This window comes from Leucopleurus acutus (genome assembly GCF_964270905.1).
Source record: "Leucopleurus acutus genome assembly, chromosome: 19".
Lineage (NCBI taxonomy): Eukaryota > Metazoa > Chordata > Mammalia > Artiodactyla > Delphinidae > Leucopleurus > Leucopleurus acutus.
The window spans coordinates 45,091,576-45,111,575 of record NC_139161.1 but is presented as its reverse complement, the minus strand read 5'-3'; the positions used below and the strand labels follow the sequence as shown (position 1 = coordinate 45,111,575).

Genomic DNA, 20,000 nt, shown 5'->3' with positions numbered 1-20,000 from the left:
CAGTGTGACTGAAGACCAGTTTTTAAATTATGTGTTGGCAAGTTGCCTTATATTTAAAAAGAGAAAAAAAGGAAAAAATTGCCTGATTGTGTTATGCCAAATGATAGCAACATGAAGTCCTAACTCATTGTTCCCAGTGGTTTTCCTGCCGTCTGTGAACACTGGCACTTCCCTGTCCTGAGCCCCCAGGAGTACCTGCAGCTTCTGGTGCGATGCCTTCTCCCTGTGTGTTGGCCACCATCTCACCCAGGGGCCCCTCCCAGTTCTCGCTTCTCTGAGTTAAATTCTCTGAATGAACACCATTGTCTCCCTTTATCCCTTGCTTGATCTCCAAACCAGATATTTTTGCTGTAATTTGTTCCAACGCCTCCCCCCCAAAAGGTGAGCTGCCATTTTAGGAAATTGGACCAGACACCAACTTGGGGGCTTAAAATCAAACCTCAAACCCATCTCTTCCTGTGTAGGGGTGCAAGCCTCTGAAGCTCTCTCTCCCACCCCTAGTCTGCATGGAAAATGTACTGTGACCCCCCTGCCCCCCATCTACCCTCGCCTTTGGTGTGAGATGTTTCCTAGTTCACCCTGAGCCCCTCTCCCCCTGTGCCAGCCAACCCCCAACCAGCAATAAGGGTCCAAGCCAGGGCCTCCTGTCCACACCCCCTGCCTCCATTCCACACTGCCCCTAGAAGATACCTGGATCCTCACGCCGCCCACATACTGTAGCATTCATTCTCCATCTCCTTCATCTTCTCACCTGTGGTGGTTTATGGGCGTGATGGGGTTTTTAAGATTATTATAAACCAGTAAAAAGAAAAAAACTCACCTTTGATCTTGTCCTATTCGTTTAATGCTGTCAGTGTTTGAGATGATCTTTCTTAACGGTTTTTAATGTCTTAAGAGAATTTCTCATTTTTAAGGGGACCCCTATAGTATTTGTCCCCGTCAGAAGCCCTCCCACTCCATTATCCCAGACCAGGTGTGTTCAGTCAGCCCCTGGAGGGCACCTGGCTGACTGGCCCTCTCCCTAGGCAGGGCTGCAGGGGGCTTGGTGGGATTTGATGGTTAAGTATGGTTTGCTACCCCTCACTGGAGGTCCAGTTCAATGTAATGCCACTTTCACTCCAAGGACTATCCGTCACTGAAAAACGGGGACCTGGTTTGCTAGTAAGCCAGCTTAAGACTAAACGACCCTTCCCCCCACCCCACAACCTTCTCCCACCTCGAACATTTTGGAATTTGAGGACCTCTGGCAGGTGGAAGTAATAGGTGGTGTGATCTGTAGCATGAGAAGTGGTCCTCTTGGTGGTTTGAATCTTAAGGGTTGAGTACTGATGGGAGAACTTTCTTCTGTCTGCAGGGGAAAAAAAAATCCAAAAGAGCTATTTACGTCCCCTCCTCCCTCTCCACTTTCTGCTGCGTTTGGGTCTGGGCTAAGATGTGATGGAGGGAAGGAAAGATCCCACAGGCTGTGGGACTCAGTGAGGGTGGAATCAGATGGTTAGGTGGCTCGAGATGAAAGCACCCTCCTGAGCATGCCCTTTTCTGTGGGGTGCCCTTTTGTGAAGGTGCTTTGCCTCCTTTACTCCTCATCCCATCCCTGTGAAAGAAAACCCTCTTCTGCCTGTGTCAAATGAGACCTACAGTCAGCCTAGGGTCACAGGGCTAGACAGAGCAGATGGTTGAGTTGAGCCCAGCTCACGCTGTGAGGCAAAATCTGGCCTGAGTTCCACAAGCAATTCTGACTGTCTGCAAAGGCAGTGAATGAGGGCTAGGCCTGGGCATGGGGTCAATCGCAATATCCACTGCAGGGAACTGAAGGCGGCACCAGCCGCCTTTGTGAACCTACCGCCTGGAATGGTGCACTGGCACCGTGCTGCCAGCAGAGGGAGCCCAAGCTTGATCCGGGGGTTCTGGCTTCTCTTGGAAGGCTTCTGCAGAAGAGTGGTTCTACCTGTTGCTGCGTGAAGCCCGTGCTTAGGTGAAGGCATTTCCCCTGCTAGAGCCCATGGTCGGTCTTCTCTACCAGCTTCCAGGCTTCACAGTACCACGACAGTTTAGATGAAAGAGCCATCTTTACTTTCTCAGCAAGGCAGCCAGGGCTTCATCTCTCCCTAGATCAGTGAATTTGACCTTTTGAAGGCTAAGTTGGTTAGTTCCCTGGGCTGGCTGTCTCAGGCTCAGACCTTTCCTATCACCTTCTGATAAGGGCTCTTTTCACCTGAGTCTCTGGGAGAGTAGAAAAGGCAGGCTACAGCCCTTGAACCTTCTCCGTACTAAACAATACTTCCCATACACTGGGCCTCTTCTCAGGCAAGAGTAAGGCACTTTATGCTGATGAGTTAATCTTTACGAATCTAGCAGGATTACTTTAATTTTACCAGTAAGGATGCCCCATGTAGCTAAGTAACTTGCCAAGAAAGCAAGCACAGCAAGGATCCAAAATCAAATCTACTGCCAAAATTAAAGGAAGCTAATCTTCTAGTGACTGCTGGAGCTTAAAACAGAATCCAGTTACAGGGGGGAAAAAAATCCAGGCCCTGCCCCAAACTAGCTGAAAGATCACTGAAGTCAATTCACTCCTCTGTTCCTATTTCACCAGTCAAATGTGGATAATCACAGGTACCCATTGAGGCCTGTATGAAAAGTAAGTATGGATGAGAAAATTTCAAGCCTCCTGTGCACAGTTTAGGAGTCCCTGGGTGTGGGCTGGGCTTTGGAGTTAGACTAACATTCATAAAGCACTCACAGACATCCCTCAGTATCCACAGGGAATTGGTTTAAGAATCGCCAGCGGATACAGAAATTCACCAAGTCCCTGATATAAAATAGCATAGGCTTTGCATGTAACCTATACACATCCTCTGGTATACTTTAATCTCTAGATTACTTACAATACCTAATACAATGTAATACTATGTAGATTTGCCCATGAGTGGCCAAAACCTTTTGCTTTTTGTAACTTTCTGGAACTATTCCCAAATATCTCCAATTCACTGTTGATTGAATTCGAGGATGTGGAACCCACAGATACAAAGGACCGACTATTTTTACTGGGAACATGCATGGTCTTCACCACAGCCCACTAAGATAGGTCCTTTTATTAAAAGCTATTTCACTTGACTGTTGTATTAAATAATGCATATAAAGTGCTTACCAGTGTCTGCCACATCAGAAGTACTCAATAAATGGTAGCTATTATCATTAGACCAAGAAAGACCTGCCTAGAGCACAGGCACTAGTCCTTTGTGGGGTATCGATCAGAGACTCTAAACCTTATAAAACGTCCAGAGCCTGCACCTCCCTCCTCTAACCACTAGAGGGCAGCAGCAGGCAGCTGTCCTCCACACAAAGCCTAGTGCAGTCCCTCTGTCTTCCACCAGAGGGCGATGCAGCAGGGCAGCTGGATCCTGGGGCCAGAGCTGTTGCAGTCCCTGACTGGTCCCTTGACTTCACAATTGGGCCCTGAGCAACCCAGATGAGTCAGGCTGGAACCAAGGTAATAAATACAAGTCAGGATTTATTAAAAATCAGGGCTCCCCTGCTGTGCCCTCCTGGCACTAAGTAAATAAATAACCAGAGGGGACACAGCTGGGGAGAGGAGACATCAGATCTCAAGACAGATTCTTTAACTACCCCTCAGTTTCCCAACTCCCCCTCCCCCCCTATGGCTCTTGGGACATAGCACCAGCAGGCACCTCAGTCCCTGGAAGAGTGTGGCCGGCACCAAGGCATGTCTGCCCTGATCCTAGGCAACAGGCCCCGGGATCGCTTGTTTCCAAGCCCTTGATGACCCTAAGACCTGCTCTTCCCAGAGGCCAGGGCTGAAGCACCAAAAGGAGGCACCTGAGGGTGGTAGGGAAGGAGGGAGGGGGAACAGGGTAACAGAACCTAGGCAGCGGAAGCAGCTGTAAGGGGGTCCGGCCCCCTCTCCAGGCTCAGCCTGCCTGATGGAGGTCATTTCCCACCCCCCTTTTTCCTATAGCTGGGTCTGCTCTCAGCTGAGGATCTTTCGCGGCAATTCAACAGAGGCACGGATGAAGACTGCATCATCCCGCACATAGTTTCGCTTGCGGATATCCTGGTGGGAGATGAACTTGGGGTAACCAAAGCCCAGAGAACTCTCATCCAGGGAGCCCCGCCAAGTGCCTGGTTTTTGGAAATTCTTCCAGTTTGGGTCAGGGTGAAAGGTCTCAGTGACATGCTGTGGCTTAGCCAGCCCAGGGTCGCTCTGATCCAGCAGGGAGAAGGTGACGCGGCGGGCAAAGGGCCACTCAAGGAGATTGTCAAAGGCACCTGGCAGCACGCGAATGTAGAGCGAGAGATGTGTACCCTCACCACTGCCATTGCCATTGAGGAATGCAGACACCTGCAGCTTGTAGCCATACTTATGCGTGTAGAAGGCGGGGCTGAAGCACTCGAGGTTGGGCTTGGCTTTGGCCTCCTGCAGCCTTCGCCCGTAACTGCCGATCTTCCAGATGAGCACGCCATCACTGCCCACAGAGAGCTCCTCCAGCTCTCTTCGCAGCTCCTGCAGCTCTTGCCGTTGCCGGCTCACCAGGGCACACATCATGGCCAGATGTGGCTTCACGCTCTCCTCCACGTGCCGTGCCATTGCCAGCTTAGGGCACTGTTGGCAAAGCCCCAGGCCATGGGGGAAGAGAGGAGAGTTAGTCGGGGTAAGTTCAGGGGAGAGGGGAGGAGCAGGTACAGGGCAGTGGGCACCCGGCTCTGAATGAGGGAGGTAGAGGGCTCTAGGAGGAGGCTGGAGCCGGCCAGCAGGGGGAGGGCTGAGGCTTCAGAGCAGCACAGCAGGGACCACTAAGGGCCTATGTCTGAGGTTTCAAGGACCAAGAAGAGAGCTGACAGGAAGGAAGAGAGGCATCTCACCCTGTGCTTGCAGCCGGAGTCTTTGAATGGGCACAGCACCAGGGCAGTGCTACAGCTGTCCTTGAGGTGGCCCGGCAGATCCTCCCGAGCCATGGTGCCCACGCCACACTGGTTGGGGCACGGCACAGGCAGCCTCGGGCACTGGTACTGGTGGCTCTAGGGCCGCAGAGGCAGAGAGAAGCAGTCAGTAGCCTGACTCCCTGCTACCTGCCCTGCGGCCCACAGCTCAGGAGGGCCTCACCTGGATGGTGTCAAAGACAAACTCCTTGGTGCAGTAAGTGCAAGGCTGGGTGCGCTTGGGGCACTCAGAGGTGGCATGCTGGGCCAGGAGCCGCCGCATCATGCGGGCACCGCATTTGTTCTCACAGTACACACTCTCTTGCGGGCACACACCTTCGTGGCTCTGTAGAAACGCCAGAGGGGCTGAGTTAAGGGATCCCTGGGCCACAGGTGCCCCACTCTCCCTCTACCCTCAGCCAGGCCCCACCCACCTCAAAGGCCTCCCCGCTGAAGTCACAGCCACAGAACTCGCACTTGAGTCGCCTCTTGGGGCAGTCGTGCTGCAGGTGCGCGGGCAGATCCCGGCGGCTCAGCTTGGCGGGGCAGCGGTTGGGGCAGGGGACTACATTGAAGCTGCAGGTATTCAGGTGGCCCTGGTGGGAGGGGCCACAGTTAGTGCCTGCCCAGGGAGGGGCAGTTCCCCCACCCCGGCCCCTTCAGAGCCTCACCTGTAGGTGGCGAAGTGGCCCACTCCATCGGCAGCCCTCCTCACTGTGGATGCAGCGGATAGGCAGGCCCAGTACCTGTACCTCCAGCTCTGGGTCTGGGTAGATCTGGGGACAAGGAGGCGGGGAACTGGTCAGGGTCAGAGCCTGCTACAGTCCCCAGTTCCCACCTCCTCCACCCCAGATAGCTTAGCTCTCTACCTTAGAGCCAGAAACAGCCCCTCCGTGTAAATTCTCCTCTGTGCCCAGGGATAAAGAGTGCAGCAGGTGGTCTCTGCTCTAACCTAGATTCCAGGGTCCCCAACACGCTGGCCCAGGACGCTTCCTTCGGAGCAGCAGCCAATCAGCCTGCAGCCCCAGGCAGCCTCCACACCCTTTGCTTCCTTCCTCCTGGTACAGGGGTCCTGGCCCTCAGCCACAGGGCTGGCCAGCCACCCAAACGGGAGGGGACACTTCTGGCGGGCACAGAGCGGTTCTGTATACCCCCACAGGCTGGGCAGACTCGGGCCTCATCTGCGAACTGGCCTGGTGGGAGGGAACAGGCCACGTTCGTAGGGGTGCATGATTCTGCGGCACCGGGTTGACACTGGCCCCGAGCCCACTGGTTGCAGCAGCTCCAGCCTCCACCGAGGGCAAGAGCCTGTACCTGGCACGGTGGACTCACCTTGGCATAGTCCAGAGGAAGTTGATCCTCAGGGCACTTGAAGACTCCTTCACTGTGAAGGGGGAAGGGACAGGGTCAAGGCGCCATACTATGGGAAGAGAGATCCCTGGGCCCCATCCCCTCAACCAGGGTAGCCTCCTTCCCTCACCAGACCGGTTCCCAGGCAGCCCTACCGGAGAGGGCGAGTAGAGGCCTGAGGGTACCCACTTCTACAGGACCACCAAAGATCCCAGCTCCTGTCCCGGGGAGGGTGGATTTGGGCCCAGTGGAGGCAGAGGCAGCTGCTTCAGACAGCATTTGGCCAACAGGTGGCAGCTGGCACCCCTCCCCCAGGATGGCAGCTGGACAGCGAAAGGAACAGGCTGCCCAGCCACCCAGTCCCCCAGGTTACTTTTCACTGGCTGGGCTGAAAGCTGTTGGGGGAAGGTGAACACGGATGGGCTGAGGTTAAGCGCCAGGGCTGCCCAAGCCCCTGCGAGGGTGCCCAGCCAAGAACCCAGGGCAAAGGTCAGCTTGGGGCCGCCTTACCCCAACTCTCCCCTCCTCCTATGTGGGTGTGTCTTCTAAAGCAAAGAGAAGGAAAGGCTCGCTCCAAGGTACAGTGTTTACACTCCCACCCAGTTCTCACAACCTGCCTGAGAAGGGGCTCAGTGTCTCCATTTTGCAGATGAAAGAACTGAGGCTCACGGGTGCACTGGACTGTCTGTCTGATTCCACAGCTCAGATAGTTTCTACTATGCCGTACACAGAAGAGAGGTCAGTCCAAGAAAAAGTGTCCAGGCAAGCATGGCCAAGGCTCTGGTCACTGCACGGAAGGCATCTGAAGCCTGCTGCCCCTGTCCGCTGCCCTCTCTCTCCTCCACCAACCCCACACCAGGCCGTTAGCACTCAAGGAGCCTATGGCATGCCTCCTTCTGCCAACATGGCCTCGCCGACCCTAGCCAGGACCAGTCACGCATGCCTGGCGCGGCCTAGGCAGGGCAAGGGCTCACCCAGCAGGACTGAAGACCCTCAGGCATGGCATTTCTGGCAAGTCTGAGTCAGGTAGGTGGGAGGCAGGCAAGGATGAAGGCGGAAGCAGAGGCTACAAGGCAGCCCTGTCCACAATGGCGTTTGGCAGGACGTGGGCAGTCCATGCCCCAGGTGCTCAAAGGATTTCTAGCACCCACCTCCTCCCCCTGACCCCACGACTACTACTGGGCATGCTGCCAATGCCAATAATAATACATGCCCAGGCACTGAGGAGGTATGCCCGTGCCCACAGGGTAACCGGGCTTCCTGGACCAACCTGAGTAACAGCGCTGGCAGGAGAAGGGAAAGAGGGGTGGGCCGTGGGGGAGGGGGTCTGCTTGGCTGCTTCAGGAATGTGCTGACTTAGTGGTTTTGGAGTCAGGGAGGGGACTGAGGCAAGTCCCCAGGCTTCAGGCAGAAGATTAGCCTGGGCAGCTTGGGGCCCAGCCAGGACAAAGGTTCGCCCAGTGCCATGGACACCCTAGCTGGTAGGGTGGGAGGCGCAGGGCCTGTCCCACCATCCCTTCCCTCCCGGGCCTCAGCGTCAGAGTTCAGGCGCCAGCCGAGGTGGGGAGGCAAGGGCAGAGACTGCTCCAGGCCGTGCAGTGGAGGCCCAGGCCCAGGGGAGAAGACAGGATGGGGGGAAGGGGCTGTGGGAGAGGAAGAGGGGATTTCCGGGAGGGGGAGGGGAGAAGTAGCAGAGAGGGACAGAAGAGGGAAACAAGCCTGACAGCCCCCTCCCCCGTTCCTTCCCCGAGGCAGTCAGGGTGGGTCAGCTGAGGAGGGGGGAGGCTCAGCTGGCCTCATCTGGAAGCCAGAGGGCTGGGGAAGAGCACGGGAGAAGACAATGGGGCTGTGTGTAGGTAGGGGAGTGTGTGTACACTGAAGGGAGGAGGGAGGCGGGTGAGGGAAAAGGAGGAGGGGGCAGCACAGCAGCTTGTGCAGGAGCATATGTGAGGGCAGGACCGGCCCAGGCTGCGGGGAACCGAAAACAAAGGGCCTGCTGAGATTTCCGCCGGGCAAGGGGCTGCGGAGGACGGAGGGACGGAATCCCAGAGGTGCTCTCCCAGCCTGCGCCCCACGAACCCTCAGCAAACAGCCTCCTGACACAGGGCACTGGCTGACCCAGCCTTCCCCGGTGCTCTTGGCCCACGACCTCCCCACGACACGGGGCTCCCTCTTCTTGCCTCCCCACACCCAGGACTGAGCAGGTCCCAGCGTGGACAGGAGACTCAGAACACCGCAGGGCGCCCAGAACTCAACGAGTGCCCAAGAGCCCACGGAAGACCTGGGTTGGGAGAGCGCAGGGGGCGTTCAGTCACACCCAGGGTGCGACCCCCTCCCCCTCACGACTTCTAGACCACTCGCAGTACTCAGGACCCCCAGGGGCAGGGAGGGACACCCAACGGGTTCCTGTTTCAGGGGAGATCGGGAGCGTCGTAGACCTCCCTCTATCGTGCGACCACAAGCAGGCCGGGCTTACACCCCAGTTAAGCCTTTAGGTAATTGTGCGACCGTGGGCAAGTCGCAGCCTTTCTTTGAATTTGAATCTCGTTTCCTCATCTGTGAAATGGGAGAACAATAGGTGCAGTTCTCGGAACGTCCGAAGAATCAGAAAAGCTTAAGATGGGTGAAAGCTCGGAGGCTTAAGGTGCTGCGCGGGGCACAGGGTTTTGTCCTCCTCTTCCCAGGATTCAAAGTTCAAGGGTGAAGCCGTTCTGGCTCTCAGGTGAGGGGGAAGGGCCGGCCACGGATCAGGAAGGGCGTCCTTTCCCACCTCCACCCTGCGGGAAAGCACGGAATTCTTCCCACCTGGCGCGTGGCACGCGGGACCCTACGGATCAGTGCGTGGGGTCCTCCCTCGGGGCCTGACGTCACTCCCGCCCTGTGACGTCACGGTGGGCGCCCCTGAGGTCACGGGGCCGCGGCGCAGACAAAGGCCCGGCGTGCCTCCGGCCTGGGTCCTCCCCCGGCGGCGTCTCCCACCCTCACCGGCCGTCCCGTGCTCCCGCCGGACCGCACCTGAGGAACTCCTGCAGGCAGGTGTCGCAGAAGCGGTGGCCGCAGGTAGAAACCTGCACGGGCTCGCGCATGGGCTTCCCGCACAGCGGGCACAGCAGCCGCCGCTTGGGCTTCTCCAAGAACTTGTAGTCAAAGCCGGGCATGGCGGGCGGGCACGGGCAAGCGGGGCCGGGTTCGCGGCGGCCCCACAGCCCGCGCCTCGCTCCAGCCGCGCTCCCGGCTGCGGGCGGCGCCGACTGGCAGCCGAGGCCTGCGCCCAGCCCTTGAGCTCGCCCGCCGGAAGAGGGGGCGGGGCCGTGCCCGCGCGGTCCTAGTGCCCGCCCCGCAGGGCTCCCCACCCACCCGGCGTTGCGGCAGCTTCGGGGTCGGCACTCAGACAGGCTCTCCCCCTCCAGGAAGCAGGGTCTCCTCTTTATGCTTGGGAACAGAGAAAGAGGCCCCGCTACTCCCCAGGACCGGGGGTGGGGTGGGGGGAGCTCTGATGCTGGATGGGGCGGAGAGCCTCGGGGGACGGGCCGCGCCACAAAGATTCGCTTCTCCGGAGTCAACAGCTCGGCCTCGGGGGCCACGTGTCGCCCAGGGGCCCGGGGCTCCAGCTTCCAGGTGCTAGGCAGCTGAAGCCTGGCAACCAGATCCGGGGAGCCCAGCTGGGCGAGGAGGCCGGGCTGGGAACTGGGCCAGAGGAACCTCGGCCCGGGCCTCAGGCTGCGCCCACATTCCTCTCTCCACCGCGGCCCTGCAGCCCAGATGGAGCCCAGCCCAGCCCTGGGGTGGCCGCCACCCCCAGCCCTCAAGAGACCACACTCTAGGCAGGCAGCTGATTTTTTATTGGCGCTATTTCCCAGTCATCTGGGAAACTAGTCTGGTCCAGCCAGCTACCCTTTCTCCCAACGTGCTTTGGGGGAATGGCATGGGGTGAAGGGCAACCTTCAGCAGGGATGTCCTCTGCGGTATACTGCAGCCCATGCACTCCCCCAGGGGAAGGGAGGCACTCAGATTGTGTAAACCCGTGCCTCAGGATATAGGAGTGGGGGCAGGTGGTAGCACTCCCGGGACCTCCCTGCCCCAGGCAATGCAGGGGCTAGGCCTCTGGAATGGCCAGAACAGGCAGGCCCCAGCTTGCCTTACTCCAAAGCACTGAGCTGCGCTCCCAGTAGACACCTGCGACTTATTTTCAAACTGGGCTGGGGGAAGGGGCAGCATCTAGGTGGAGCCACAGCTACCTCCAGCCTTTTCCTGCAGAGGCTCTGGAGACCTCCCTGCTTCCAAAAGTTACCTCTGGCCTCCAACTCTAGCCAGGCTGAACCCTGGGGACGTTGACTAAAGATAAGAAGGGGTGGGGAGGGGAAAGAGGGACGTTGGGGGAGTAGGGTGGGTTGAGTTTTACATATCCAAGGCCAAAGGCAGAGCAGGGGCTTTACTGGTTCTTATACCCCATTGATGATACAATCCAGGGGGGTGGTCATGCCTGAGGCACCTGCACTTTTCAAGAACATTTACAGGAGAAGCAATATCGGGGTCGTCCAGAGGTGTATCCAGGTGCCTCAAGGGGGGACTGGCTCATCTGTGACCGCTGGAAAGCACAAAAGAGAAATCCCTGCAGCCTCCCAGAGGGCGATGCCCCCAGCAAGCCTCAGCTACTTCCACTCTCACTCCCACACTGGGCCCTGGACTCTGGACCCTGCCAGGCCAGAAACAGAGGTTCAAACTAAACTGGACTTGAGGGTTGGAGGAGAAAGAACGCATTTGGGCCCTGGGGAGGAGCGGAGGCAGCCCTTCAGGCACAAGAAGCACCTACCCTGCCCACCCCAGGAGCTCACTTTTGCCCAGCAGCTTCTGCTTTCATTTATCTGGGGGCTGAAAATGCTTTTAATAATTTGGGCTGTGACCACTGGGGATGGGAATGTGGGCAAGGGCCAGCTGGGTTAACCCTTGTGTGGGTGAGGGTGAAGTTATAACTCACGGCGGATAGCCAGGAGAGTGTTTCCATGGCAACAGGACACAGAAGTCACTGTGTAGGGGTGCGTCTCATCCAGCTGCACTGGCCTAGGGAGTCCAGCATCCTCATCCCTCCTTCCCAGTCGACCTCGGGCCCCTTTGCCCCAAGAGTACACTTCACTTTCTGCCAAAGAGAATCCCAAGGAGAGAAATGAGAGAAAGACATACCTTAGCAAGCAGCTAGCTTCCTAGATTGCCATACTGGCCCCAACATGGGGTTGCTGAGTTCAGTAGCCCTGAGCATAACCCCCCATTGCTCCTGGGTCTGCCCACACCCCTACCTGCCCCCATAGTGCCCACTCATCACCTGCCCCAATGGCCACAGTGAAGGCATCCCCACAGGCCACCATTGCTATCTTGATTCCCTGGAGGCCTTGGACTTGACAAGGTACCCGGCTGACCCGGCGAGCGATGGTACCCAACTGCCCATGCTGATTGCTGCCGAATGTGTAGCAGTCACCAGAGGCTGTAGGGGAGGAGAGAGGAAAGGAAGGAAAGGGTGCCTCAGCAGAGGGCCCAAGGAAGCCAGGGGAGTCCAGCTTTGGCCTCCTGTGCCCAGGTCCTACTTACCAGTTACAGCAGCTGAATGAGCAGTGCCCAGGTCCACGCTCAGCAGGGGCTCGCGGTCCAGGGGTGCAGAACCTAGTGGTGTGAAAATCAGGGCCTCCTCCACTTGTTGGTGTGGGGCAGGCTCCTCCCCTAGGGAGAGATGGTCCAGGCCCAGCTTGTTGAACCTGAGAGCAGAGCCAAAAGCCAAGTCCAGCTGACACAGTTTATATAGACTGTCCTCCCCCCACGTATCTGGGCAGGAACTGGTGCACCAGGGGACATATCTTACACTGGGTTGAACCCACAGAACACTCAAGACCCGCTCAGTTCTAATCCCAGGTGGGAGGTAGGCAATGACAGATGGAGCGCTGGCAGCTAAGGGAGGTCGGGGAGGGCAGGTTAGTTATTGTAGTGCACCTAGTTCACGTACCTGTTGCTCCCACAGGCCAGGGCTTGGCCGGACACAGTGAGGATCATGGAGGAGTCAATGCCACATACAACCCGCTGGGCTTCCTGTCCTGGGGGCATGGGTACCTGCTGGGGGCAGCTGTGGGACTCCCTGTTGCCTAGTCCCAGCCGGCCTACAAGGAGAAACCGGCACTGGGCTAGTTTGAGTTTGTCTAGCTTAGTGATACTAGGATAAGGAGGACCCACAGGGCAGCATGAGTGAAGGCTGTTCCTGACTGAAATGCCCATCCTTGGCCCCTCCGTGGGTCAAAATTCTACTCCTTTAAGGCCCTGTTCAGGTGCCACGTCTCTCTTCTCCAGGTAGAGCCCCTTGCCATTCCTTGTGTTCCCACACCTCTGGACCTTGGGTGAGCCCTGATGCTGTCTGTCCTCTATCATGTTGGAGATGTGTCATCCCTCCCCCATCTAGACTGAGTCCTCCAGGAGGACGGGGACCCCTATCTAAGTCATCCCTAGTTTCAATGCCCAGCCTGATGCCTGACCCAGGGGGGGGCACAACATATATTTCTGGATGAATGAAATCTCTCTCATTACATCATGAGCACCCGAAGGAATCGACATCATGTTCATCTTGTCTCAGCACCCAGCACAAGGTGGGCACATATTGGGTGTGCAATAAAGGTTTGTCGAGTGAATAAATGAATCAGAGAGAAAAGGAGGAGGAGGAAACAGGCCATAGGGTAGAAGATGGCTATGAAGAGGAACAAATCATGGCTGGGGTGTTCCAGAGGCTAGAACAGAGTGAAATCTTACCACCATCTCCGCGGCCCCAGGCAAATAGTTCTCGCTCAGTGGACAAGGCCAGCACATGAGACGCCCCACAGGCCACCTGCACCATCTCATAGCCCAGCAGGGCCTCCACAATGGTGGGCTAGACAGAGAGGAAGCAAGGGCAGACTGGGCAAGGGGCCTGGACTAGCCACCTGGCCTCAGCGTCCTCTGTAGGGATGAAGTTGGAGGCTGCAAATTCTCATGAGGTGGCTGTCTCTTTAACTCCCCCCCCACACACATATTGCAACCACTGGGGAAGCCTGGTCTTTCTGTACTTCCCCAGATGCTGCCCAGAACAGGTGCAGCCTGGGAGGTACAGGGACCTGTGGCTGCTGGGGATTCCCCTGCCTCCAAGCTGGGTGTCAGCTCTCAAATGTGGGCTGCTTGCCATCTCCCCACTTCCTCCTCCCCAGTATACACTCAAAACCCACCTGGCTGATGTCATTGAGGCTGCCATGGCCTAGGCACCCATTGCTGCCACTGCCAAAGGTCATGATGATGCCTCGGTCTGGGGAGGGGAGTAGTGAGGAAAGGGAAAGGAAAGAGGTTAGGCTGTTTTTCCAGACAGACCAGTGCAACCTTGGATCGGAGGAGCAAGAAAAAGTTAGTTGGAGGCTAGGGCTGGAAGAATTGGATGGGGGGAGAAAAGGACTGGGGTCTTTCTTCCCAAGTGTGTGACTTTGGACAAGTGACAGCCTCTGAGCCTTAGTTTCTAGATCTGTCAAATGGGGATGATATAACTGCCTTGTCAGGCCTGCTGTGAAGGTAAAGGAGATCGGGTAAGTAAAGCACTCCCTGGAAGATAAAAGCATTATTAAGTGAGCAGTTAGCGAAGGAAAGGCAAGGAAGGAAATTGCTGGGGGGGGTCTTCTTATAGCTGAGTCCCCACAGGCTAGTCCCCGACCGGCTCACCAGTCAGGCAGGCCGTGAAGAGGTCCCCACAGGCCACATGCTTGATAGTCACACCCGACTGGCCCTCCAGGAAACGGGAGATGAACTGGGGCTGCTGCTGCTCCACCGCCCCAGGGAGGAGGGGGCCCCCTCCAGCGCCTAGGGGCGGGGCCTGCGAGGGGACAGGGGAGGGCGTGGGCGGCGCCTGAGTGCTCAGCTCCTGAGCCACGCCCCCCTCCATTCCGGGCCCCACCCCACCCCACCCCCACCCCCGCCTGCTCACCTCCCAAAGTATGAGGCGCCCAGAGCGCGTGACGCCAGCCTTCTGCGTGCGCCCCGCTGCCACCTGGACCACCTCTGTGTTGAGCATTGGCAGCCGCAGCGGCACACTGAGCCCGCCACCCCACACGTACACCGATGACAGGGGCGGCGGAATGGCCGGCCGGGCAGGTCCCCGGGGAACACCTGCGGGAACAACTCATCAGGCCTATTAAATTGGTGGGATGGACTTCCCTGATGGTCCAGTGGATAAGACTCCACGCTCCCAATGCAGGGGGGCCGGGTTCAATCCCTGGTCAGGGAACTAGATCCTGCAAGCATGCCGCAACTAAAAATCCCCACGTGCTGCAACAAAGATCCCCACATGCCGCAACTAAGACCCCGCACAGCCTAAACTAATTAATTAATTAAAAAAATAAATTGGTGAGAATGCCATGGTGTCCGTCGGAACCCCTGCGGTCGCCCCGACTTACCTCTGCAACGGCCACTGGTGGTCCTGCCCCCTGTGCTGCCGGGGGCCATGGGTGGCCCGGTGGCCAGGGGCTTCTCTGCCCTGCAGGACAGATAGGGGCCTCAGGACAAGGACCCTCCCTGGCATCCCCACACCCAGAAATGGTGGACTTGCCGAGAATGCCCCTCTCTGCCCCAGGCCTACTGTGCTCCCACGGGGTGCCCCACTGCTGCCCAGGGCCCCCTCCCTGCACCGGCCTCCGCATGCGGACGCTGCCCAGGTCGGTGTGGAGGTTGAGGAGCGCCCGGATGCAGAGGGGCTGCGCCATGATGTGGCTGAGCGGTGGCCGCTGTGCAGGCTCCAGGCTGAGAAGACTCAGAACCAGCTGGCGCAGCTCAGGGCTGTACCGGTCAGATATGGGCGCAAAGGTGCCGCTCATGATCTTCAGCACCAGCGCTGGCAGGTTCTGTGAAGGCACCACGTGTGGGGTTGGCCAGAACCTCAGGCCAGGCTCTTAAACTGCAGCACCCCCAGCTCCAGCCCCAGCCCCTAGCCTGGTGGGGTGGCCACAGCCCTGCACTCAGAAGCCATCCGTCTGGTGAGGGGACTCCCAGGATGATAGGGGAGCCAAAAACTCTGCTTTTAAGAACCTCTGAGAGGGGAGCTGCAGCCATGTCAGCTGGCTGCATGTTGGGAAAACTCACGTCTTGCCCTTAGGAGGGTCCCTAATCTGATGGGAGAGCCCTACCCTCAGTTTAATGGGGGTCCCAAGCCCTACCTTAAGGAACCCATAGTCTTAGGGAAGCCACAGCCCTGGCCTGGGGTAATCCACCAGTCTGATGAGAGAGACATAAGTGAGCCACAAGAGAAGAAACACAGAAGTGGTTGGAGCCAAGGACTTCAGGAGATAGAGGTAGGGATCTCAGTTGTCCCCCCGGGGGGACTTACTCACCGCAGCCTCAAAGGCCCTCTTGAGGCTGGCCAGCTCATATAGGACACAGCCCAGGGCCCAGATGTCACTCTTCTGGTTGTAGGGCTTGCCCTCACACAGTTCAGGGGAAATGTAGCATGGAGTACCCACCACCTGCAGGAGGGAAGCTGATATTACAGCCCCGGGGTGGGAGGACCAAGGCTCTGCCCAAAAGCCCACTTAGAGACAGCTTCTCCCCAAAGTAGGCAAAAGTGCTTCCTCCTGCAGGACCATCCAGCCAGGGACTAAGGGGCCAAGGTCTTGGGGGGGTGGGGCTGGGGACAGGGATGCAAAGTAGACCTTGACCCTCAAAAGCTCCAGCACCCTTGAGGTCCCCTCCATGCCCAGGCACCGTGTAGGCCTTGCTCTTGCTGCTAAGGATCTTGGAGATGCCGAAGTCACCAATCTTGACGACCATGCGGTGTTTGTCTAGAAGGATGTTTTGGGTCTTGAGGTCCCGGTGCAGGATGAGGTGGGTGTGCACGTGATGCAGCGCCAGCAGGATCTGCACAAAGAAGTGCAGGATGGTCTCCTCCTCCAGCAGGGAATTACAGCGCTTCTGGATGAACTCAGCCAGGGTGCCACCTGCAGTCGCAAGGAATTAGTCAAGATCCAGGTTGCTCCATGCTTGAGATTTTCCTTTTATGAAACTAAAGACCCAGACAGGGCAAGGGCCTGCCAGTGTCACACAACTGGGGTCAGAACCCTATACCTCTGACCCTCAGCCAAGCCCATTCCGAGGAGGGAAGCTGGCTGATCTGTGCCTGCCTGTCCCTGAGGTGAGAGGCCCTTGGAGCCAGGCCAGTGCAAGGAGGCTGGCCCACCTGGTGCATATTCCATGGCGATCATGAGAGCCTTGTCCTCCAGGAAGTTCTCGTAGTACTCAATGACATTGGGGTGGTTGAGCAGCTTGAGGACCTGGCACTCATTCTGGGCTGCCTGCCTCTCTTCCTTGGTCATCTGCTCCACTGGGATCTGCTTGATGATCACCAGCTTCTGGTCAGCCTTGCGAAGGCACAGGTGAACAATCCTGAGGATGTGGAGTACAGGAGTGGGTACCGGCTGAGCTTCCGGCCACATATCAGGCAGGGCAGACCTGGTGACTGGGTGTTCCTTAGGACAAGGGAATTGGCACCTAGACTAAGAAGTCATCTAAGTTGGTGTGCAGAACACTGAGTTTAGGAATAGGGAGAACCGACCACAAGCTGTCTGAGACCCTGGGCAAGTCGTTTAACTTATCTGGGACTCAGTTTCACCACAGGCACAATGACTGTGCCTAATAATAGTCTTGGTCTCTGTAAGTCCGCACAGACTCTGGAGTTAACTGCCTGGTTCAAATCCTGGCTCCTCCTCTTACTAGTTATCTGGTCTTAAATTATGTGACATCAGGATCTGGAAAGTAGGATCGATCTCACAAGGTTGTTGAGAGGATCAAATGACAAAATGCATGTACTGCACTTAGCACAGCGCCTGGCACATCAAAAATACTCAGTGAGTAGGAGCCATTCATTTTATTATTTTCTGCCAATTCTGTAGTCAGTGTTCATAAAAGCAGGGTTTTGTTCTTTCTCCTTCACCACTATAGCCCCAGTGCATAGCCTAGTGCATACCCCAGCACTTAGTAGGAGCTCAATAAGTATCTCTTGAATGATGGACTATCTAAGTATCAACTGTATATCTCCAGCTCAGACCTCTCCTCTGAGCCTCAGACTTACATATTCAACTACCTGCTTTGCACCTCTACCTGAATGGCTGGCAAGCATCCTGAATTTTAACAAATACAAAACTCTTGATTCCTGCCCTTGAAACCTTTCCTTCCTCAGTTTCTTCCATCTCAGTAAATGACACCACCATCCCCCAGTTATTAAAGTCCCTAAGTTAGTAAAGTCAGACACCTGAAAATCATGCCAGAATCTTTCCCCTATCTCACACTAACATCAGTAAATCTTGTTTCTACTATCTCCAAAATAGTGGGAACCCAACCATTTCTCTGTGTCTTCTGCTATAACCCTTGGCCAAATTATCATTTCTTGCCTAAAATACTGCACTAGACTTCAAATGGTTCCTTTCACTCTTGTCACCCTCAAATCTAAATTCTACGCAGCAGCCAGAGTGACATTTTAAAAATGCAAATCATATCAAGACCATTCCTTTGCTTAAACCTCATTTCCTTTACACTGCAAATAAATTCAATTCCTTTACCTCAGCCTACAAGGCCGTAATTTGGTTCCCGCCCTCTGTGACAATCACATTTTATTCCATTCTTTACCTTGCCCACTACATTCCAACTACATTAGTCTTTTTCTCAGTTCTTTGAATACTCTGAATTCTTTCCCACGTGAGGACCTTAGCATAAACTGTTTCCTCCGCCTGAGAAGCTCTGCCTTTTTCAGACTACATACTGGTCCTCATTCCTCAAGTCTTGGTTTGAAACTTCACTCTTCAAAGAAATTTTCCCTGATCATCCCAAATGAATACTCTCTGGTGTTGTACTCTATTCTCGCCGTTTGTTAATCACTGCTTTATCAATGTCCTGTTTATTGTATAATTTTCCGATAGTCTGTAAGCTCCGAGACGGAAAGGAGCACGCCTGTTTGGTCTTAACTGTATACCCAGTATCGAATGCCTGACGTGTATAGTTGCTGCTCAACATTTGTTGAATGAATGAGTCAGGATCAAAGAACAAACTCTGAGGGGGGCCGCAAAGGCTGGCCGGGGGCGTGACCTCCTTGGAGGCGGAGTTTCCCAACCAAGACTAGGACAGGAAGTCTGCGCAGGGCTTCCCGGATTAGGCGCTCACGCATCGGGGCGGGGCTAAACGGGTAGCGATTTTGCTGTCGGAGTTGGGGCTTATTTTCCCTCTTCCCGAGCAATTGCCTCCCCCAGAGCCCTGGCTCACCCGAAGGCACCTCTGCCCACCACTCGGATCCGCTCGTACTTCTCCATCTCATTTCTCAGAGTCACATTTCCGGAACCCCAAAACTCACACACAGCGCGTGCGCGGGCCCGCCCTCTCTAGAACCACGCCCCCTGCACTGCAAAATAATTGAGGGGCGGAGCTAGTGGAGCTAAGTGTTGGTTCAGCCTCTCATTTGTCTCCGCTAATTTGCACCGTCCCTGCAGCCTGGATCTGCAGTCGCCCTCCCAGTGTGCAAGGAATGGGGCGATATGCCATTTCTTGGCATGCCCCGCAAAAGCCAGCACCTTACCAGCTACTTCCTACACACGTGGCCGCATCCGGCCCTCGCAAAGCTTCCTTAGACCGCAGGGGTTCCCCGCGCAGGCCGAGTGAGGGTGGGAAGAAAGGACCGATCTCTCTCTGCCCCTCTCTTTGCCCACTAGTGACGCTGTTTCCGAGGGAGAGGGCAGATTCTCACTGGCACGCAAACGATAAACACTACCAAAGCTGAACCGAGTCGGCGCTCTCGGTCTGTGGGGCAGGGTGCCGAATTAGTTTCGTGTTTGCCTAGGGAGGGACCGGGGAAACCCCGACCTGTGCAAGTTGATTCACCTAGGGAGGACGTGACGCGGTCTCCGGGCTGTCCCGACTAGTGAGCTAGTGAGCACTGCGCTCGTCAACACCCTCAACTCCCCAACGCACACATACAACGCTGCCGCTGCCGCAGAGTAATCTGCCTTCAGTTCTCAACTAGAGAGAACTTCCTTGGGGGAAGATGGGAGGGAAGTGGATTACTACCTGAAAGCTTCGGGGAGAAGGGGAAAGACCCTTGTTCGGCTGATATGGGTTCAAGGCTTCTGCCCAGAGGTAGGGGGTCGGTTAGTACAATCGTCTAAGATCTTGACCAGAAGTGAGTTTAATTCCAGGTCGCTCCCTGGCGCCTCCTGCACTTCACGAGCTCCATAAAAGCTCAGTTTAGGGAGCAGGAAGGATGGTGATTAGTTAAGGGATAGCATCCCTATTTCTGAGTGGGCGAGGAAAGTGAGGAAAGGGGTGTTTATCTTCAGCTCCCACCCTGCCCCTTGAAAGGGTGCCCAAACCTACCCACATGGAATGACCACTGGAAGGGCCCCTCATGAGGGCCCCTCAGTCTGGCTCAGGCCGCTGTGGCTGTCGGACAAAGCTGCCCTGTGAGCAAAGGGGAGCACAGAGTGGAAGGCCGCTCAGCCGGGACACTCCGTGCTCTCACCTAGAAACCGATTGGGCCTTGGTTGACCAAGAAGCCCCAGAGGGGTTAATGTGTAACCTTGGAGCCATCAGGGGAGGCAGAACAAACACCCAAACCGCTTTGCGCCTCGGGTTTCTGGCTTTTCCTCCCTCTCGCAGCACCTCCACCACCTCCCCCCCGCCCCCGCCCC

The 20,000-nt window shown here is 56.4% G+C and overlaps 2 protein-coding genes across 2 annotated transcripts; both read right to left on the bottom strand.

Moving 5' to 3' along the window:
* Positions 1-1,504: 1,504 nt before the first annotated feature.
* On the bottom strand, positions 1,505-9,519 carry TRAF4 (TNF receptor associated factor 4). Its single transcript, XM_082861265.1, has 7 exons — positions 9,307-9,519; positions 6,274-6,325; positions 5,613-5,717; positions 5,376-5,537; positions 5,126-5,287; positions 4,885-5,040; positions 1,505-4,624 (listed from the first exon to the last, which is right to left on the bottom strand). The coding sequence occupies exons 1-7, from the start codon at positions 9,447-9,449 to the stop codon at positions 3,992-3,994; spliced, it is 1,413 nt and encodes a 470-aa protein (XP_082717391.1). The 5' UTR covers positions 9,450-9,519; the 3' UTR covers positions 1,505-3,991.
* A 954-nt stretch (positions 9,520-10,473) lies between these two features.
* Positions 10,474-18,647, bottom strand: NEK8 (NIMA related kinase 8). The gene is made up of 15 exons (XM_082860917.1): positions 18,583-18,647; positions 16,508-16,713; positions 16,036-16,268; positions 15,666-15,797; positions 14,971-15,179; positions 14,736-14,815; positions 14,267-14,448; positions 14,005-14,155; positions 13,524-13,600; positions 13,075-13,192; positions 12,284-12,434; positions 11,875-12,038; positions 11,612-11,770; positions 11,270-11,428; positions 10,474-10,879 (listed from the first exon to the last, which is right to left on the bottom strand). The coding sequence occupies exons 1-15, from the start codon at positions 18,627-18,629 to the stop codon at positions 10,851-10,853; spliced, it is 2,097 nt and encodes a 698-aa protein (XP_082717043.1). The 5' UTR covers positions 18,630-18,647; the 3' UTR covers positions 10,474-10,850.
* Between the last annotated feature and the right edge of the window lie 1,353 nt (positions 18,648-20,000).